We start from the raw sequence: 23034 nt of genomic DNA, 5'->3' as shown, positions 1-23034 counted from the left end.
ATTTGCTAGTGGACTCTTACCTTTCAAAAAGGATATCATAACTAATATGATGTATCTGATGATACCAACTAGGGCTGGTCAAAGTGCACGTTCTAAAAATAATGCAGCTCTAGTTTTGACATATGTGCTTTCAGAACACTGGTTATTTTGCAACGGATAGCATATACTAACATTACCAAACATATCAAAAAGAATATACTAACTCTCTACACAAGATTCCAAAATGTCACCCAAACGCGCCAGGCAAGGAAAAATGAAAAATATAAAAAGAATGTTAAACTATTTAACACTGAATATTCTCAACTGTTTGATATCTTTTGTGACGATACAGAGTTTAGAACGCACTTAGAAAGTTTTCATGGTGTGATAATGACCTCAGTCGAATTTGATTTCTTGGAAGATTAACGAGGTGAGTAGAAAATGGTATGTGAAAACTTCATTGATGAACAGTGGATGAAAACTGTGGAGACACTGGGGCATTGGCACACTGGAACCACACACTCAGAAAAGCCTGGCGCAATCCATCGGCTGTGTTTGGTCTCGGTACGACGTTATTATGTCTCCACTGAATTTCACGTCGATGGCGCGGGTTGAGGATCGGTCCAAAGTAAGGTCTACGGCAATGAATGTTCTCTCTGGTGAGACGTCGGCGCACTGTATCGGTACTGATGGTTCTTCCGTGTGTTCCCCGCTGTCTGACGTGCTGTCTCAGATGCCTGTGTGAAAAGATTCTGCACGTGCTGTCGCACAACATGGCGGTCCATTCGCCTTATGGTAACCCTTGGTCTACCAGTTCGGGGGTGATCATCCGTGGTGTTGGTGGCCCGAAAGCTTTGCTGAAGCCTGTAGATGGTCCGAACATTGATCTGGAAGTGATTGGCAACGGCTTTGGCAGTGTGGCCAGCGCTGAGTCTTCCAAGCGCCTGGTTCCTCTGCGCTCTCGTGAATCGTGACATGCTGCTGACGTTGTAGTGTGAATGATTCAACCAGGTACGGGGGTGCATTTTATAGGGCTGGTCCCGGTGAACAGCACGTGCAGCATGAGTTACATGAAAATCATGGAGAACACATTACCATCTTAGAAGTCAGGTTTCGTTTTTGAGAACATTTCCTGGGTTCAATTCTTGCTCAGGTAAAGTTGAAGATGTGGTCACAAATATACAATAAAAACATTTGGCAAATTTTATGCAATGCGTCTTTTCAGAGTAACATACCAACCTGACGTTTCTTTTGCTGCTTAGTATATATAAGGATAACTCGTGTTTTCCATTTTCTGCGCTACTTCCCGTTTCTTTAAATCCGCCTTACTCATCTACCGTAACAATGATCACTTTGTTAAAATTATATTTGGAATATGTTTAACCAGTTCTATCACATATGTAACACAAGCTGACACTAATATTGTGCTTTAATCAGGGACATGAATCGAAGCACATTTCGCGTCGTAGCTGCTAACGCAACAAGCTCAGGATTCCATATAGGTTATTTTTTTATTGTTTCAGAGTTAGCGGGGTTATTTTTATTGGGTTGGGTGTCACAATTTGACTAGATGCCTGTTCCTCGCTAAGAGCAATGATTACGTATTTATTTGACTATCTGTGTGGTAACTATTTAATAACACTATTTATATACTGGCCTACCATTCTACCATTTTACCTGCAAACCATAGTGTGGTTAACGTAACTAAATAAAAGTCCTGGTGAATGTCGCTATCACAGATACACTGTCTTACCTATAGGTAAAGGAAGTATGAGCAGGTATTGGACATTGTGTTATCATAGACACACCGTCCATGTAAGGTGTTTCTTTCTGTAAGACGCCATGCCAGTGGATTGTTGTGGCTTCAGCCCCTGCTAGTTTATTGGTTACTTTGACAACAATAGTGTCATTTTTACACACCTGTAAGATACATGTTTCATAGACTTATTAAAACACGTTTTAATCTTTCAGATGACCAATTACTACAGTACTTTAGCTCCTTTAAAACAAAACTGACACGGTTTCCTTATCCGGTCTCGAATTTTAGATACGGACTATACTTACATGTATACCTGGACCTGGTAACATTCTGTTGGCTACCAGAACAGGTCTAGAAACTCCATCACCAGCTATGCAATGCCGCCGACTACAGTCACTGATATTAAATGGACAATCATAACAAGCTTTACTTAACGTATAATAATATTCTAAAGTAAAATGATAATTGCATATCATAGCATCCACACCGTCATCACATTCACGTTTACAGGGATGATCTTCGTAGTTGGGAACTACAAGATATAAACGATACAAATTAAATAAGTACAGATAATTCATAAATATGATCAATATCTAGATAAATACAGATAATTTATAAATATTATCAAAATTTAGATAAATACAGATAATTCATAAATATGATCAAAATCTGGATAAGTACAGATAATTCATCAATATTATTAAAATCTAGAGAAGTACAGATAATTCACAAATATGTCAAAACAGTTTAGAGAATATTTTTTTTAAAGACTATCATCAAAATCGGGATAAGTACGTCCGAGTATCAAAATAGACCATATAAAGATGGACTGGCTTGAACGGGACACCAAGATGGCGACATGAAATACGAAGAATCTTGTGTAAACTTTAGTTAAAACTGTGATCGAATTTAGTAAGAGTATTTTTGACTGTGTATAAATGGCCGTGCACGTAAAAGAAAGTTTGACAGTGGGAATTCAATTGCTGTAAGAGCAACATTTATCTCCAGGCACACTGAATGAGGTATGTCCGTCTTCATTATCCCGGTTGGGGAGAAAAGTACGACGTTAAACCTGATTTCATTCATTCGTTATAAATTATTGAACTATTATATTCTGATTTTATATGTTTAACTATCACCTTAACATAATACAACTTGTATAGTAGCTACGGCGAGTTGAAAAGGTTAAGACTTTATCAAACTGTGTACATATCAGATATTTAAATGAGAACACGATAAAAAATATGATATATCAATTATTTCGAAAGCCTTCTTCATGTTAGTCAACATGCCATTTTTGGTTACCAACTGATTCACGAAACTGAGATTTAAGTATACAGTGAACCATATCCTGCAAAAATTGAACATGCTTTGGTTGATGAATTAATAACAATATTATTACTTAAACACACAAATAGTATATAGTATGGATATAGATCTAATCACATTTACAATTATTTCAAAGACTAAATTACTTCTGTTATCTTATTCGTTTTGATGATTTTTTTTTAAAACACACCTGTTCGTACACCTTACATCTTTTTAACCTTTCTTTTTTAGCATTAATTGTTCAGCCTTATTACTGTTTTATTATTCACGTATCCCAGTTAAAGTCGGTTTAGCTATTACTTTATCAAATTAAAAAAGGATAATTAAACTGTCTAATATACCCTATATTTATCTCTTCACGCATCGTGTATTCCCAACTTTTACAGGCAGTTAGTTAAGTCAACATCAGAATTTGTGGTGGTATATACGTCTCTGAAAAATTTAGTTGTCCGTCCAGGTTATAAACGGTTTCAGTCTACGTATAATTGATAAAAAGGTTGTTTAATTTTCGTGAAATAACGGCGTTGCTTAATACTAATTCAGCAATATTAAGCAACCCACTTCTTAATTGCAGCCAAATTTTGCTTTGTATGATAGTCAAGATACATAAAAACTCTGGCCTCTTTACCTGGTAAATTATAAAACCGCTTTGTTAGATATAAATTAATATATAAAGTACTACTTACAGTCGTATTCAGCGTCTGTATATACCGTTAAAAACATAAACACCACCGCCATTATCATTAGCAATGACTTCATCTCGCCACGCTCGATCACTTCTTTTACACACACAGAAAACATACCAGACGTCTCGAATTTAAAAAGACACTTCTGGTTGTCTCAATTCGTCCGATGTTCAAACCTCTTGTCTGATCCTTAGAGTCAAATCATAGTAAAGGACTTGATTGCTCGAATGATTCCATTATCAACTGTAACAAGAAACAGAATCTCTTTGAATAGCTCGATAAAATTATCTTAAACTTATCCAAAGGTAAATAATATAATTTAACGGGTACTTCGACATCAGCGAATATTTCGTCTCGACAAAATAATAAATGTCGTTATTTATCACATCATGTTTGATAGTTCATCCATCGTAGCACAATCGTCACAAAGAACCACGTCTTCATCAGTTTCGATTGAATTTTCAATTATTGCGATCATTGATCCCAAATGAAAACATTGTCTAAGAGATTCAAATGCTCGGATTCACAAACCGGATCACCCTCAGACTAATATTCGTTGTAGTAAAAGCGGAAATATTTAGGTTCAATCAATGGGAACGGATTTAATTCAATGAGGAGTTCAGGCAATCAAAAATAGGGCATTTGTCCAACTTTTCATATCTCAAAGCTTTGAAAATAAACATGGTGATAGAGTTATACTCTAAAAAATAAAGTATTTACTTTAAGGAAAAGAAAAGAGACACAGTCTAACGCTTGGTCGGTTACTTTGATACTGACATACGGTTAATTGTTTACACTATGGTCAATACTAGAGACTTTTGCATGCCTTTCAGTTCCTTCTTTCAAGGGTATGTGACAAAAGCCCAAGGCCGACTACGCCGAGATTGATTGATTCATACTTGAGACAAGTTAATCGAGAGTCTGGTGTCCTGACCGTTCTACTCCCCCAACCCTACCCAATAAAAGATGAATTAAAACAAAAACACAAATGTAATTAAATTCATACAATATCATAATTAAAGTAACTGTAGACTTAAAGCATTGTTCAGTGACGAATTGGCATACCTGTCTCAAATTTACAAATCACGGCATTTTCTCTACCAACCCATAATTCTATACGACATGACATAACTAAAATCAAAAGCAATAAAATAGTTACGTTCAGTGGGGTTTTGGTGGCCGGTGGTTGAGTTGGTTATCCACGGGTTTTCCCACTTCTAAAGGTCCCTGCGTGAAGCAAATTATTGAAACAATGCTTAGTCCCGAAACAATCGCTCTCTCTCTCTCTCTCTCTCTCTCTCTCCCTGTGTCTGTCTGTCTGTCTCTCTGCCTCTCTCTCTCGCTCATTCTCAAATATGTTTTGGAACGATATAAATACCCGATCTTAAACAGGGTGGTGGAAACATTACATTGTAGAAGTTACGATAAAATCCATGTTTTCGCCAAGAAACAATTCAAAGGACAATTTATAAATCATTTGCGTTTGTAAAGCATCTGTACAGTTGGATTTCGTACAGAATATTAACATAGGTTAAATCAAATTCAAAAATGTTTTGGTTAACCAAAAACCTACCAGAACCAAATTCTATAGTTAAAACTATGAACATGTTCTCTGAAATTTATAGAGCAATACTACTTGGAATACCACCCAACCACTCCTACACGTTACTTCCACGTAAAGTCAGTAAATTACAGTTTTCTGGGGGAGTTATGGTATTCGTGTTTCATATTTCGGATAACTTTCGTAAACTGCACTTGAGTAAATAAATAAATGAAATTAAATATTCAATCTGAATCAGACCTTTTCTCATTATTCACTGTAGTAGGCATAGGTAAGTTTATGGGATGGGATATGAAATGCTGGCAGGCAGTAAAAACTTTAAAACTTTGTTGAATGAACCATTTTAAAATAAATCATTGTAACTACTTTCTAAATTAAAGAACATTTCATTAAATGGACTAATCGTTTTGTTTTCATGAAATCAGCTCCTTAATAACAATTTACAACAAAGAACAGAAACAAAATCAAAGTAAAATTTAAATTTTATTTCAAAAGGTTGTCGTACATAATAATCATTTAATATATTTAATCTTTCCAAATATACAGTTTCCGTACATTTAAATTGACGCAAGATTCACTTAATTGATAATAACAAGTAAAGCGGTAAAGTCAAAACCCATACAACATAGTGTCCAGAAGGTCACTAAGCAGACAACGACAGGCAGTGTGAAGTTAGCTCGATTTTCGTTTTTCGTTTTTCGATATTGGTGAATAACGAAAAACGAGCTACTCGTTTTTCGATATTGGCGAATAACGAAAAACAACTAGCTCGTTTTTCGATATTGGCGAATGTCGAAAAACGAGCCACTCGTTTTTCGATATTCAAATTTGAATCTCAAAAAAGTAGATTTAATGGATGTACATCGACAGAATGTCTCCAAAACACATTTGATTAAATCAGTTTTGTAAAACGAACTAAATATATCGTTTTAGAGGATGCCTGAGCAGTGGATTCACATAAAAACCTCTTTCTTCTTGTTTTTTGATACTGGCAAATTCAAACTTGAACCTCAAGAAAGCAAATTTAATGGAATTACAGAATATCTCCAAAACACATTTGATTAAATCAGTTTTGTAAAACGAACTAAAGATATCATTAATGAGGATGCCTGAACAGTGGATTCACATAAAAACTACTCTTCTACCTGTTTTTCGATATTCAGTCTTGAATCTCAAAAAAGCAGATTTGATGGATGTAAGTCTACAGAATTTCTCCAAAACACATTTGATTAAATACGTTTTCTAAAAACTAAATATATCATAAATGAGGATGCCTGAGCAGTGGATTCACATAAAACTGATATTCAAGCCTGAATATGGAATTTTTACGAGATTCGCCAATATCAAAAACAAGGAGAAAGAGCAGTTTTTATGTGAATCCACTGCTCAGGCATCCTCTATTACAATGTATTAAGTTCGTTTTACAAAACTGATTTAATCAAATGTGTTTAGGAGACATTCGGTCGATGTCCATCTATAAAATCTACTTTTTTGAGATTCAAGTTTGAATCTCAAAAAAGTTGATTCGCCAATATCAAAAAACAAGGAGAAATATCAGTTTTATGTGAATCCACTGCTCAGGCATCCCCATTTCTGATATTTTTAGTTCGTTTTTGAATACTTATATAACCAAATGTGTTTTGGAGACATTCTATAGATATACATGATTAAAATCTGTATTTTTGACATTCAAGCCTGAATATCGAAAAACGAGTAGCTCGTTTTTCGAGATTCGCCAATATCAAAAAACAAGTAGAAATAGCAGTTTTTATGTGAATACACAGCTCAGACATCCTCTATTACGATATATTTAGTTCGTTTTACAAAACTGGTTTAATCAAATGTGTTTTGGAGACATTCTATCGATGTACATCCATTAAATCTACTTTTTTGAGATTCAAGTTTGAATATCGAAAAACAAGTAGCTCGTTTTTCGAGATTCGCCAATATCAAAAAAACAAGGAGAAAGAGCAGTTTTATGTGAATCCACTGCTCAGGCATCCTAATTAATGATATATTTAGTTCGTTTTAGAATACTTATATAATCAAGTGTGTTTTGGAGACATTCGGTAGATATACATGATTAAAATTTTTGTATTTTTGACATTCAAGCCTGAATATCGAAAAACGAGTAGCTCGTTTTTCGAGATTCGCCAATATCAAAAAACAAGGAGAAAGAGCAGTTTTTATGTGAATACCCTGCTCAGGCATCCTCTATTACGATATATTTAGTTCGTTTTACAAAACTGATTTAATCAAATGTGTTTTGGAGACATTCTGTCGATGTACATCCATTAAATCTACTTTTTTGAGATTCAAGTTTGAATATCGAAAAACGAGTGGCTCGTTTTTCGAGATTCGCCAATATCAAAAAACAAGAAAAATATCAGTTTTATGTGAATCCACTGCTCAGGCATCCTCATTTATGATATCTTTAGTTCGTTTTAGGAAACGTATTTAATCAAATGTGTTTTGGAGAAATTCTGTAGATTTATAACCATCAAATCTGCTTTTTTGAGATTCAAGTTTGAATATTGAAAAACGAGTAGCTCGTTTTTCGAGATTCGCCAATATCAAAAAAAAAAATTAGAAAGATCAGTTTTTATGTGAATACACTGCTCAAGCATCCTCTATTACGATATATTTAGTTCGTTTTACAAAACTGATTTAATCAAATGTGTTTTGGAGACATTCTGTCTATGTACATCCATTAAATCTACTTTTTTGAGATTCAAGTTTGAATATCGAAAAACGATTAGCTCGTTTTTCTAGATTCGCCAATATCAAAAAACAAGGAGAAATATCAGTTTTATGTGAATCCACTGCTCAGGCATCCTCATTTATGATATCTTTAGTTCATTTTAGAAAACGTATTTAATCAAATGTGTTTTGGAGAAATTCTGTAGATATACAACCATCAAATCTGCTGTTTTGAGATTCAAGTTTGAATATCGAAAACGTTTTCGCCAATATCAAAAAACAAGGAGAAAGAGCAGTTTTTATGTGAATACACTGCTCAGGCATCCTCTATTACGATATATTTAGTTCGTTTTACAAAACTAATTTAATCAAATGTATTTTGGAGACATTCTGTCGAAAGTACAGCCATTAAATCTACTTTTTTGAGATTCTTGTTTGAATATCGAAAAACGAGTAGCTCGTTTTTCGAGATTCGACAATATAAAAAAAAAACAACAAGAAGATATATCAGTTTTATGTGAATCCACTGCTCAGGCATCCTCATTTATGATATCTTTAGTTCGTTTTAGAAAACGTATTTAATCAAATGTGTTTTGGAGAAATTTTGTAGATTTATAACCATCAAATCTGCTTTTTTGAGATTCAAGTTTAAATATCGCAAAACGAGTAGCTTGTATTTCGAGATTCGCCAATATAAAAAACCAAGGAGAAAGAGCAGTTTTTACGATATACGATATATTTAGTTCTTTTTACAAAACTGATTTAATCAAATGTGTTATGGGGACATTCTGTCGATGTACATCCATTAAATCTACTTTTTTGAGATTCAAGTTTGAATATCGAAAAACGATTAGCTAGTTTTTCGAGATTCGCCAATATCAAAAAACAAGGAGAAATATCAGTTTTATGTGAATCCACTGCTCAGGCATCCTCATTTATAATATCTTTAGTTCGTTTTAGAAAACGTATTTAATCAAATGTATTTTGGAGAAATTCTGTAGATATACAACCATCAAATCTGCTTTTTTGAGATTCAAGTTTGAATATCGAAAAACGAGTAGCTCGTTTTTCGAGATTCGCCAATATCAAAAAACAAGTAGAAAGAGCAGTTTTTATGTGAATACACAGCTCAGGCATCCTCTATTACGATATATTTAGTTCGTTTTACAAAACTGGTTTAATCAAATGTGTTTTGGAGACATTCTATCGATGTACATCCATTAAATCTACTTTTTTGAGATTCAAGTTTGAATATCGAAAAACAAGTAGCTCGTTTTTCACGATTCGCCAATATAAAAAAAACAAGGAGAAATATCAGGTTTATGTGAATCCCCTGGCTACACGTTTTTCGAGATTCGCCAATATCAAAAAAAAAAGTAGAAAGATCAGTTTTTATGTGATTACACTGCTCAAGCATCCTCTATTACGATATATTTAGTTCGTTTTACAAAACTGATTTAATCAAATGTGTTTTGGAGACATTCTGTCTATGTACATCCATTAAATCTACTTTTTTGAGATTCAAGTTTGAATATCGAAAAACGATTAGCTCGTTTTTCTAGATTCGCCAATATCAAAAAACAAGGAGAAATATCAGTTTTATGTGAATCCACTGCTCAGGCATCCTCATTTATGATATCTTTAGTTCATTTTAGAAAACGTATTTAATCAAATGTGTTTTGGAGAAATTCTGTAGATATACAACCATCAAATCTGCTGTTTTGAGATTCAAGTTTGAATATCGAAAACGTTTTCGCCAATATCAAAAAACAAGGAGAAAGAGCAGTTTTTATGTGAATACACTGCTCAGGCATCCTCTATTACGATATATTTAGTTCGTTTTACAAAACTAATTTAATCAAATGTATTTTGGAGACATTCTGTCGATGTACAGCCATTAAATCTACTTTTTTGAGATTCTTGTTTGAATTTCGAAAAACGAGTAGCTCGTTTTTCGAGATTCGACAATATAAAAAAAAACAACAAGAAGATATATCAGTTTTATGTGAATCCACTGCTCAGGCATCCTCATTTATGATATCTTTAGTTCGTTTTAGAAAACGTATTTAATCAAATGTGTTTTGGAGAAATTTTGTAGATTTATAACCATCAAATCTGCTTTTTTGAGATTCAAGTTTAAATATCGCAAAACGAGTAGCTTGTATTTCGAGATTCGCCAATATAAAAAACCAAGGTGAAAGAGCAGTTTTTATGATATACGATATATTTAGTTCTTTTTACAAAACTGATTTAATCAAATGTGTTATGGGGACATTCTGTCGATGTACATCCATTAAATCTACTTTTTTGAGATTCAAGTTTGAATATCGAAAAACGATTAGCTAGTTTTTCGAGATTCGCCAATATCAAAAAACAAGGAGAAATATCAGTTTTATGTGAATCCACTGCTCAGGCATCCTCATTTATGATATCTTTAGTTCGTTTTAGAAAACGTATTTAATCAAATGTGTTTTGGAGAAATTCTGTAGATATACAACCATCAAATCTGCTTTTTTGAGATTCAAGTTTGAATATCGAAAAACGAGTAGCTCGTTTTTCGAGATTCGCCAATATCAAAAAACAAGTAGAAAGAGCAGTTTTTATGTGAATACACAGCTCAGGCATCCTCTATTACGATATATTTAGTTCGTTTTACAAAACTGGTTTAATCAAATGTGTTTTGGAGACATTCTATCGATGTACATCCATTAAATCTACTTTTTTGAGATTCAAGTTTGAATATCGAAAAACAAGTAGCTCGTTTTTCGCGATTCGCCAATATCAAAAAAACAAGAAGAAAGAGCAGTTTTATGTGAATCCACTGCTCAGGCATCCCAATTTATGATATTTTTAGTTCGTTTTAGAATACTTATATAATCAAATGTGTTTTGGAGACATTCTGTAGATATACATGATTAAAATTTGTATTTTTGACATTCAAGCCTGAGATTCGCCAATATCAAAAAACAAGGAGAAAGAGCAGTTTTTATGTGAATACACTGCTCAGGCATCCTCTATTACGATATATTTAATTCGTTTTACAAAACTGATTTAATCAAATGTGTTTTGGAGACATTCTGTCGATGTACAGCCATTAAATCTACTTTTTTGAGATTCTTGTTTGAATATCGAAAAACGAATAGCTCGTTTTTCGAGATTCGCCAATATAAAAAAAAACAAGAAGAAGTATCAGTTTTATGTGAATCCACTGCTCAGGCATCCTCATTTATGATATCTTTAGTTCGTTTTAGAAAACGTATTTAATCAAATGTGTTTTGGAGCAATTCTGTAGATATACAACAATCAAATCTGCTTTTTTGAGATTCAAAAAAAAGGAGAAATATCAGTTTGATGTGAATCCACTGCTCAGCCATCCTCATTAATGATATCTTTAGTTCGTTTTAGAAAAAGTATTTAATCAAATGTGTTTTGGAGACATTCTGTAGATATACATCTATCAAATGTGCTTTTTTGAGATTCAAGCCTGAATATCGAAAAACAAGCTACACGTTTTTCGACATTCGCCAATATCAAAAAACAAGTAGAAAGAGTAATTTTTATGTGAATCCACTGCTCAGGCATCCTCATTAATGATATCTTTAGTTCGTTTTACAAAACTGATTTAATCAAATGTGCTTTGGAGACATTCTATCGATGTACATCCATTAAATCTACTTTTTTGAGATTCAAGTTTCAATATCGAAAAACGAGTAGCTCGTTTTTCGAGATTCGCCAATATCAAAAAAAAAAACAAGGAGAAAGAGCAGTTTTATGTGAATCCACTGCTCAGGCATCCTAATTTATGATATTTTTAGTTCGTTTTAGAATACTTATATAATCAAATGTGTTTTGGAGACATTCTGTAGATATACATGATTGAAATTTGTATTTTTGACATTCAAGCCTGAATATCGAAAAACGAGTAGCTCGTTTTTCGAGATTCGCCGATATCAAAAAACAAGGAGAAAGAGCAGTTTTTATGTGAATACACTGTTCAGCCATCCTCTATTACGATATATTTAGTTCGTTTTTCAAAACTGATTTAATCAAATGTGTTTTGGAGACATTCTGTCGATGTACTTCCATTAAATCTACTTTTTTGAGATTCAAGTTTGAATATCGAAAAACAAGTGGCTCGTTTTTCGACATTCGCCAATATCGAAAAACTAGCTACTTGTTTTTCGTTATTCGCCAATATCGAATAACGAGTAGCTCGTTTTTCGTTATTCACCAATATCGAAAAACGAAAATCGAGCTAACTTCACACTGCCACAACGACAAGCTTGTGAAATAAGCAGACGACCACAAGCTTATCTTTCCTTCATGGGAGCATTCATTTTAACAATTTTACATATAACCCGATGACCTTTGACCGTTGTCCTTTGAACCCAAGAACTCAAGATGCGTTACAAGACAAAAGACAAATGTCATTTCGCAAAGTTGCTTTGTTGAAGTTTATATGTGAAAATGTTGTGTTCTTTGCAACATTAGTGGATTTTTTTCCCAAAAATCATTTGTAATTTGACATTTGACTTTTACTTTAACGGTATTATGTATTCATCATTATAAGTATAACGACATATGTATTTTGCATCTTAGGTATTAGGTATTTTCTATGATGTATAATGACACTTTAAAGTTACATTTAGTTTTGGCCCTTAAATCCCGCCATATAAGTAGGGACTGATGTTGTGCTTACTGTTTCTGGAACAACTGATACCTCTCCTTTTGTTAAAACTAGTTATTGGAATTGCGAACGATGCACGTAAGCTTAGTCTTCTATGAACACCTTACACCACTCACATTTTCTGTTTGAATTGTGTTATACAGAAATGAACAGATTAAAAATAATCCCACCTCATAGTCTTTCCTCCTCCAATGATAAACAGCATCCGACTTATAGATGAAACACAATATCGCAGTTCATTTTATGCCATAGGGAAACAAACAAAAATCATCTGTAGTTTTTCCAAAAATAAACACGGTTTTTTAAAATTAAAATTACAAAATGAATTTCACACACTACTGTTTAATAAAATATATGTTATGTTGGCGTCACATTTTTCATATATATTTCTGCAGGACAACTGGCCACCAAACTAGTCACTAAAAAACAAAAACTACTAATCCAACAAAACTTGACTGTAAAATACTGTTTCAATAGTGTGACGACCTTAAACTATTTCCTTAGATATGTATCTGTTTCCTTAGTTCTTAGTTACTATACTATAAAATCTTTATTTCAGTTAAATTAAATAAAAAATCGTCAGTTAGACACACGGCAGCCACATGAGATCTCACAACAGAAGGAGTACTAGGTGTTCATGAAAATGAGATTAGCGCGCGATACCCGTCAATAAAAAGCTAACAATGGAAAACTATAAACGAACAGTGGTTCTGAGCATTCGTTGATCGTTACTGAACTGACTAAAGTCAGATTTACTTATGATCTGCGATTGGTATTGACGTTGAGAATTCTTGGTATCCTGTTGTTTTTTATTACGTCATGATGATTTTTAATTTATACGATATAAGTAAATAGATAATAATAACGCATTATCAATTATCTTGCATTTCAGTTGAGTTAAACTGGTCATTTTGTTTGGATTATTAAGGTTTCACACCGCATAATTTTTGTGAAACACTATTGTTTTTGTTAAAATTATTATTAAGGTTTCACACTGTTGTTTTTGTTCGGATTATTAAGCTTTCATATTTCATATGGAAGCTTATTGTTTTTGTTAAGATTATTAGGCTTTCAGACCCTTACCGTCTATATCTCGAAAACTGTCAGAGATATCGATCAGGGGTTTTGATTTCTAATGGGAAACCATGTGACTGCTACAGGATAAAACTATTTCCAAAATTCTACCTAGAACGAATGTACCCGAACGTTCAAAAACCGGAAGTCGTCCGTAGCTTCGAAAGTTCTTTAACTATTTCGAAAAGCATTACTTTTTTCAATAGACTGTCTCAGGGTCTAAAAGATAGCAATTACGTCAAATTACGTCCGAAAATTAACAAGCGGTTGCCATGCAAGATATGCGCGAATATTGAAAGGAACCAAGATCTTTGGGATATAAACATATATTTTAAGTGTCGTCAAAATCGGATTAAAATTGTGACCTCTAGAGGGTCCACAACCTTGGTATTACATACTTTTACACTATTTGGGTACAGTGAGCGGCCATTTTGTCAGGCAGTACTCGACACGATGACACCACTTTTGTTATAAACAAAATATTTAAATTGAACAGAATTAACCCCTATTAATGAATATCACGTACTTAAAAAAGTAATTGTTTTGGAGGCAAAAATTCAGTTTTTGCCAGAAGGACATTACTTCCCGTGATAATGAACATGTTAAATTAAATTTATGAAATGATAAATGGCATTAGGCATCACATGGTGAATATTTTATGAAAATGGAATAATAATTGACACTTTTATGGACCAAAGACCTTGAAAACTGACTTGTAGAAAATCGTCTATTTCTCTGCAACTGAAACCATTTTGTTCTATCTATATGATCGTATGGGTTCATGGTATTTGTTCATTGGAATAAATGTATAAATGGTACTGATATTGTTGGATTTATTAGCTTATTCTGCATCCTTTTTATAACACGTGTGCAATGCTCATGTGGTGATCTGGTTAACGGTTCCATTGGTACGGGAAGTGACGTCAGTTCAAGGGTAACGTGGCACCGGTGAAACCCGTCATCACTGCATCGCAGTTCTAGTTATTATTTTTTTCCACTTTGACATATCTCAGAAACTACTTGTCGGATGGATCCGATGTCTTCGATTTTACTTAGAAGGTGAGTGTGACTTAGGAACTAAAGCTATTTCGAACGTTATGTGACAATGCAAAATGTCCGAAATCACCGAAGTTGTCGTTTTATTTAAATATTGCCGTAATATTAACAATAATCGTCGGATTTTAACATTTGATATATTTTGACATAGTCGGAGAAAGGGCACGTAGCTACGATACTTAAGATTTTTTTTTTATTTTCGATTAATCTTCTCAGATATTAGGCGCCAAATTTTGACAAAAAACTTTTTTGTTTATGAATATTTTTTATGGCATATTGCCCAAGGTTAAAGGATCATCGGATTTGACAATTTTCCTTATCCGCCATTGGCTAATTGAATTTATGGGTTCTAGGTTAATTATTTATTGCCCGATTTGTATAAAACAAAGTTCATACGGTATGCTCCATGCTGCAAATTCTCAACTTTGTTATTACCGAAAAAGTTTTCTGTCCTCACCGGAAGTGACGTAATTTTGCACAAAACTACAATTCTAGATTAATTATTTATTCCCTGATTTGTATAAAAGAAAGTTCATATACTCGATTTTGCAAATTCTCGACTTTTTTCTGTAGGCACCGGAAAAAAGGTGTAAAAATTAGCTATTTACAATGCGTTCAGACTTTTCATATTTCAAAATATTTGTTTCTAACTTTGTTCGTTGTCGAGAAATATGCGATTTTACGCAAGCCATTTCTCATGGATTTTTTCCCAAAAAAGTGTCAATTATTATTTGATTTTCAATTGTTTTTCACCATTTACTGCCTAATGCCACTTTTGACTAGGTCAAACCAATTCAATATTTTCACTGAAATGGCGTCATTTTGGCAAAACTGTATTTCTAGCCTTCAAAACAAATATTTTATTCAAATGTGTCGTTTTGTTTAAAATTATGATATTTGATTCCAATCAACAAATATAATAGAATGAACCCATACGATCATATAATGTAGATATCACAAAATGGTTTCTAACTTGTTCAGTAGCGCAGAAATAGACGAATTTCTACTAGCTACATCTCAAGGTTATTGGTCCATAAAGTATCAATTATTCGATTTTCATAAAACTAAGTTAACATTTTCAATATCACCGAAACTAATGTCATTTTATTGTGGCAAAAACTGTATTTTAGCCCCCCCCCCCCCCCAACAAATATCGTTTGAATTGAGTGATATTTATTATTCGTTTGAAATTATGATATTTGATTGAAATTGACAAATAGAATTAATAAATACGATCATATAGATATCAAAAAGTATCTTGTCGAGAAATGACCAATCTTGTCTGGATCACTTTTAAATAATTTTCTCATTTCAATAAGGCTTTATAAAGGGTTAATTCTGTTTAATTTTTGATCAATTTTATGTCATGCAAAGGACAATCGAAGTGGTTATTTCTGTAATCCAATTTAAATATGTTGTTGATAACGGAAGTGATATCATCGTATCGAGTCTTCGTTTGCTGTAGTACTTTTTATGACATATGTAACAAATGGTAACAAATAATAAATGGAACTGAATAAACCCTTGGCAACAAATGGAAATTGTTAGGTGAGTCATGGGTTAGACCAGGCAACGCAGAAAAATTGTATGGATCTCTAGGTCACGCATGGAAATGGTAGACACTCTAGAAGGGTAATGGGTCACGCTAGGCCACGAATAAATATAATGGGACACTCTAGGCTGGCCATGAATAACAATAGGTGCATAAGACGCACTGTAGGTGGGTCATGGGTCAAACTAGGCCACTTATAAAAATTGTTGGGCACTCAAGGTGGGTCATGGGTTAGGATTTTATTTTCAGACGGCATTTTCTCCCGTTTACACCATTCAGCACGGCATTCTCTTTATGGACTAACTATAAAACATCCCAATGCTGGTTGTGCGCATTCTTCTGCGGCCCTTGATCCTTTAGTTTTTGGTGTTCAGCATTCAACCAACCGTCGATATGCAACATTTGAAAGTAATAAAGAAAAGGAGAGGAAATTCGGAGCAGCCTAAAGGTTCACCAATCTGCTCCTGGTAAAAACCCATGCCTTACATGCAGAAAAAAAACTATTCAGGAGATCAGGACTGCATTCACTGTAATACATGCAAACGTTGGTTTTATCCCACACGTGCACATATATAAGACCTACTTCTGGCCTTGGGGAAAGGCAGATTATTTTTCGTGTGGACATTATGCCTTTAGTGATGACTTTACTTTCAACTATGATGGATCATTACCTAGGTGAGTAGATTACTACTAGTTTCGTTTGAAACATTAACTCTTCTAATCCACGAGTGTAAGTTTCAGATATTCTCTATAACATTTAGCCGGATTAAGTCCGTATGACGCTGGCGAAGCACGCTCGCAAAAGGGTCTGTAGATGAAGTTAAGCGATTATCTCACCGCCTGCTATTTAGAGACCATTTAGAGTCATGAAAGTGTCAAAATCTTATAGAGCAGTCAAAAAAGACAAATATGGCCGTTTCCGTGATGATAAGGGGGACCAGTTGTGGAAATATGAACATTTAAAGTTACCCTACCCATCCTGATTTGAATTATGGACGCAATATTCAGGCTAACTGATCAACTTTCAAAATCATCTTTGGCCTTAGTGCACTAGATTATATGCAATCAGTTTATACGTCAAATTATTTATTTTCTAATTTTGCCTGGAAGCGATGACACAATAGACAATGGTGGATTTGGACACACAGACTATCGGTGATGGACTTGGCCACAGACCACCAGTGCTGGACTAGGCCACAGATCAACAGTGATGGACTGGGCCACAGATTATCAGTGGTAGACTATGACACAATAGACCATCAGTAGTGAAATATGACACAATAGACCATCAGTGGTGGACTGGTTCACACAGATCATCAGGGGTGAACTGGAACACACAACACACACACACCCCATTAGTGGCTAAATGGGCCACAGACCATCAGTGGTGGACTGGGCCACACAAACCATCAGTAGTGGGCTGGGCCACAGATCATCAGTGGTGGACTGGGCCACACATACCATCAGTGGTGAACTGGGCCACATTCCATCAGTCGTGGAATGGGCCACAGACCATCATTGGGATACACCTTCCATCAATGGTGGACTAGGCCACAGCTAATCATTGCTGGACTAGGACACAGACCATCAATGGTAGACTGGGCCACATACCTTCAGTGGTGGATTGAGATACACAGCCATTCAGTGTTGGTCTGCTATGACACACTAGACCATCAGTGGTGGAGTGGGCCACAGACCATCAGTGGACACACAGGCCTTTAGTTGTGGACTGGGACACACCGACCTTCAGTGTTGGACTGAGACAAACAGACCTTCAGTGGTTGACTGACACAATAGACCGTCAGTGGTGGACTATGACACAATGGACTGGTCCACACAGACCATCAGTGGTGGACTATGACACAACAGGCCATAAGTGACGGACTGGGCTACAGACCATCATTACTGAACTTGGCCACATTCCACCAGTGGTTGAATAGTATGTAAGACGTTGTATGATTCAACGACGAAAGAAGGATTTAGGTAAATAGAGTACACAAGGTTGAATGACCGGCACTCGCTGCCCCCCCCCCCCCAAAAAAAAAAGAAGGAAAAAAGCAAGCAATACTAAGGTTCACGATATTCTCTCTTTTTCTAGACCATCTGCTGAAATTTTCTTTTCCATATTTTGGTAAGCAACGCCTCTGTCATATGTCCCATTCAGCTACAAGTAATGATATTTGTACTATATCACTTCGGTGGAAGCGGACGTTAAATAAAGCTATTTCACACACACTATAGGTAGAGTATTGTCACTAACAAATGATACAACATCTTATTTACTATATATTCTAATTAATGTAATTACCATCAAGAGAATTTCTTGTTGGTATGCGTTTTTTTGTTCATTATTGTGTGTTTTCTTTGTGCAACACTGTTTACAGCCAAGTAGTTTTGACAATTGGTCAAGACTGGAATTTCAGTAAGCATATCTGAACCATCTGTTAACATTAATAGACTTTTGCCAGATAATAAACAGGATTTTGTTCAAATATATAACCATCTTAAAGTGGCATTAGTGGTTTGATGGTGATAAAAAACAATTTTCGACTTCAGTTACAATCGGGTATGATAAAGTTAGAGAACATGCAAAATTGAGATAAATGGGCCCAGCCATCATAGAGTTGGTGGTTTTCGCGGTACTTAACGAACGCTCGTAAAAAAAAAAAATTTATGTCAATAATTTATTGATTAGATTTTGGATAGTCAAATGCAATTAAAGGAAATGAAATGAAAATGAAATGGGGTTTAACGTCCTTCTGTTCTGCTCCTATACTGGGTTAATGAAGACGGCAGAGGCAAGTCGCTAACTCAATATCATCCACAGTCTTCGACATTGCAAACATGATTTATTTGTCAATTTAAATCAACAGTATTGTTATTATCTGATCGTGAAACGATAGGCTGCTGATATCCAATTTTTAAGACAAAATGAACATTTTAAAATTGACACACAAATTGGCAGGAGAATACTACCGGTGTAGACTGGAATAACCAGACGTCATCATAGACTGCCATTCAATTTGAACCCTTGGCGTATTTCGCCGAACATAATTGATTAGAAATTACAGTAAAACAGAAACGATTGAATGTAAATCAGTTTATATAGATTCATAATACATTATTATATGCCTTGCGACCCATTTGTGTCCATATCTAGGTGTCAAAGAATAGCGATTTAGCTCCTTTAAGTTTATTTTGAAATGATGTTATATCAATTAATCAGGAGCCACGGCGGCTCAGATGGTAAGGCGTTGGCTCACTAGTCAGAGGTGCAAGACTGGGGGCCTGGCAAGGAACGCAGACCCCGCGCACACGTTAGCGTGCATGTAAAAGATCACTTGACAGTTAGAATGCGATTTCTGTAGGGGCAAAATTTTCCCTCGTAGCACACTGTATGGCTTTTGCCAGTGTCCATTAGTCCAAAGTTGGTGTAGAAATGTAGGACCTTAAACCCTATTCCATTCATTATAATCACATTTATTTTTTAGTGAGGTGACCGTGCTCCTTTAAAAAAAAATCAAATATTTAAAGCGTAACCCAAGTACAGCTGGGAAAATCAAAACACATGGTTTATAAATGCTGGTTCAAGAACGTCTGGGGAATGTCATTATGGTCGTCAAACATCTCAAATAAACACATAGATCCTGGTACTGTTAGTCCCGAAATGACACAGTTTGTGTCAAGTGGACGTTAAACCTCATTTCTCGCTCTCTCTCCCTGGTGAGTCCACAATCTGGTACATGCAGATACATTTGGATACGTTTCGATACCACCACAATATATATATATATATATATATATATATATATATATATATATATATATATATATATATATAATAGGACCTGATAGGATAACCACGATTAACTCCACGATTAAAACCATGATTTAAATCGTAGTGCGAATCGTGGTAGTGGGAATCTAGCATAAACCATACACTAAATTCAAATCTGACGTGTATTCTTTACAACAAAAGCATTGCGTATAATTGACCACATTAATATAATTACTAATTTAGCCAAATAACATATGATACATATTTTTTTTTCTCAATCATATTTTTTTACCCTTAAAACGGTAAATTAGTCACACCCATAAAAGTAGGTGTGTTTTTACTGATGATCAATTTCATTTCTGATTAATTTTATTTCAAGAATTCGCGTGCGCGTAGCGGGGGTGGAGGGGGGGGGTGCGGAAAAAACCCCACGAGATTGGATAGGCGATCCTGGTCACGTATATGATGGGGATCGAAACTATACAACCTGACTCAAAGACAGACCTTACGATCTAAAGCGCACGCGTTAGACCATTCAGCCAAACCTCTCAGATTATTTATGATCTTAATTAACTTATTTTTTTACCCTTAAAACGTTAAGTTAGTCACACCCATAGAAGTAGGCGTGTTTTTACTGATGATCATTTTCATTTCTGATTAATTTTATTTCAAGAATTCGCGTGCGCGTAGCGGGGGGGGGGGGCGGAGAAAACCCCACGAGATTGGATAGGCGATCCTGGTCACGTATATGATGGGAATCGAAACTATGCCACCTGACTCAAACAGAAGGGGAAGGTGACCACAAGAAGAAACGTAAACACCAAATGGCAAATCTCAATAAAAGTAACACAACCAAATTAGCTTAAAAACATATGGAGGTAGTGAGATGCGATTTATGAAATCACATCGGATGTGAGGTACCAGAAAAGATATCTAAAGATTTATTTATTATGGACTAATGCTTACCATGTAGATGTATATACAGCTATATCTAATTTAATTTATTCATGATTTAAATCGTAGTGCGAATCGTGATAGTGGGAACCTAGCATAAACCATACACTAAATTCAAATCTGACGTGTATTCTTTACAGCAAAAGCATTGCGTATAATTGACCACGTTAATATAATTACTAATTTAGCCAAATAACATATGATACATATTTTTTTACCATTAAAACGGTAAATTAGTCACACCCATAAAAGTAGGAGTGTTTTTACTGATGATCAATTTCATTTCTGATTAATTTTATTTCAAGAATTCGCGTGCGCGTAGCGGGGGTGGGGAGGACGCGGAGAAAAACCCACGAGGTTGGATAGGCGATCCTGGTCACGTATATGATGGGAATCGAAACTATACCACCTGACTCAAAGACAGACCTTACGATCTAAAGCGCACGCGTTAGACCATTCAGCCAAACCTCTCAGATTATTTATGATCTTAATTAACATATTTTTTTACCCTTAAAACGTTAAGTTAGTCACACCCATAGAAGTAGGCGTGTTTTTACTGATGATCATTTTCATTTCTGATTAATTTTATTTCAAGAATTCGCGTGCACGTAGCGGGGGGGGGGGGCGGAGAAAAACCCACGAGATTGGATAGGCGATCCTGGTCACGTATATGATGGGAATCGAAACTATGCCACCTGACTCAAACAGAAGGGGAAGGGGACCACAAGAAGAAACGTAAACACCAAATGGCAAATCTCAATAAAAGTAACACAACCAAATTAGCTTAAAAACATATGGAGGTAGTGAGATGCGATTTAGAAAGAGCTAGCATATTCTGCCTCGCGTGCGGCACCCACTAACTCTATGAAATCACATCGGATGTGAGGTACCAGAAAAGATATCTAAAGATTTATTTATTATGGATTAATGCTTACCATGTAGATGTATATACAGCTATGTCTAATTTAATTTATTCCATATTTCGTGCACTACCACACATTCAACTTTATGAGAGTAGAATAGATGATGTTTATAGTGTTTTATTAATGTGGACAGTTCCTTCCTAGTACGTGTATAATTAAATAAAAACACTCAAATATAAATAAACATTTTCCTGATACACGCGGCTATTGTTTCAGTACAATTCATGGCATAGCCGCAGAGTTAAGCTGCATATAAAAACATAATTTAATAAGACACTGTTATAAATAAACATGTTCCTTATACAAACGGTTAGTGTTGTTGCGGTAAAATTCACTTAATATCCACAACAGTAAATTAAAACTATAAACAGCTCTCAGTCGCTTCTTAAAATTACAACCCTTGTAATCGCAGTAATAAATGTTTTCGATTCTTTTACTTACAAAAAGGTTTCGGTCCTCTTCAGTGTAACGTACAGAACAGCGACGTTTAGGTAAAAGTAACGAGTTGGAACACTGTAGAAATAATTGAGATGTTCCAATACAGTATAATGTATACCTGAACTGACTGTAAGTAATCCTATGTATATTTATCTATAAAATATGTCGATATAGACCAGATTATGGGTATTAAAGCTACTTACCCATTTATTCACATCAAACCCACGATGTGCATTAAAACAATCCACTAATGTTTATTTATTTCAGGGTTTCCAAAGCGATGATCTGGGAATGGCCAAAAATTCACACCAAACCGTTTACTCTCCTTCATCTAAGCTATATGGTGCAAAATAGACGAATGAGGTAGTGGCGTGATTTATTGGGAGGCCCACTTTATTTATAACCACTTTATTTGTCGATTATATTTTTAAATTTGTAACACAGTGTATTATTTTAAGATCATTATACAAACACGTGCGGCTATCTTCTCTATATATTATAAATGAAATGTTGTTTAAGTCTAGAGTGGTAGGTAAGTGCGAGGCATGTTTTGCATAA

General features: G+C 34.8%; 1 protein-coding gene across 5 annotated transcripts in view; it reads right to left on the bottom strand.

The window, feature by feature from the left end:
* The window catches only part of LOC126830218 (uncharacterized), a 64277-nt gene extending 41451 nt beyond the window's left edge, over nt 1–22826 (bottom strand). The window contains exons 1-5 of one of the 5 annotated variants that reach the window (XM_050560572.2): nt 22051–22167; nt 4819–4884; nt 3754–3996; nt 2044–2270; nt 1733–1899 (exon numbers count right to left, since the gene is read on the bottom strand). In XM_050560572.2, the coding sequence (XP_050416529.1) occupies nt 1733–1899; nt 2044–2270; nt 3754–3868 (509 nt within the window). In that variant the 5' untranslated portion in view covers nt 3869–3996; nt 4819–4884; nt 22051–22167. Of the gene's footprint in view, nt 1–1732; nt 1900–2043; nt 2271–3753; nt 3997–4818; nt 4885–21127; nt 21169–22050; nt 22199–22479; nt 22582–22679 lie in introns of those variants that run through there. The other 4 variants (XM_050560579.2, XM_050560583.2, XM_050560564.2 and 1 more) reach the window with 4 other exon arrangements.
* Nucleotides 22827–23034: the final 208 nt, after the last annotated feature.

Source organism: Patella vulgata, chromosome 1 (genome assembly GCF_932274485.2).
Source record: "Patella vulgata chromosome 1, xgPatVulg1.2, whole genome shotgun sequence".
Lineage (NCBI taxonomy): Eukaryota > Metazoa > Mollusca > Gastropoda > Patellidae > Patella > Patella vulgata.
The sequence above is the reverse complement of the archived record's forward strand: the minus strand, read 5'-3'. Positions and strand labels throughout refer to the sequence as shown.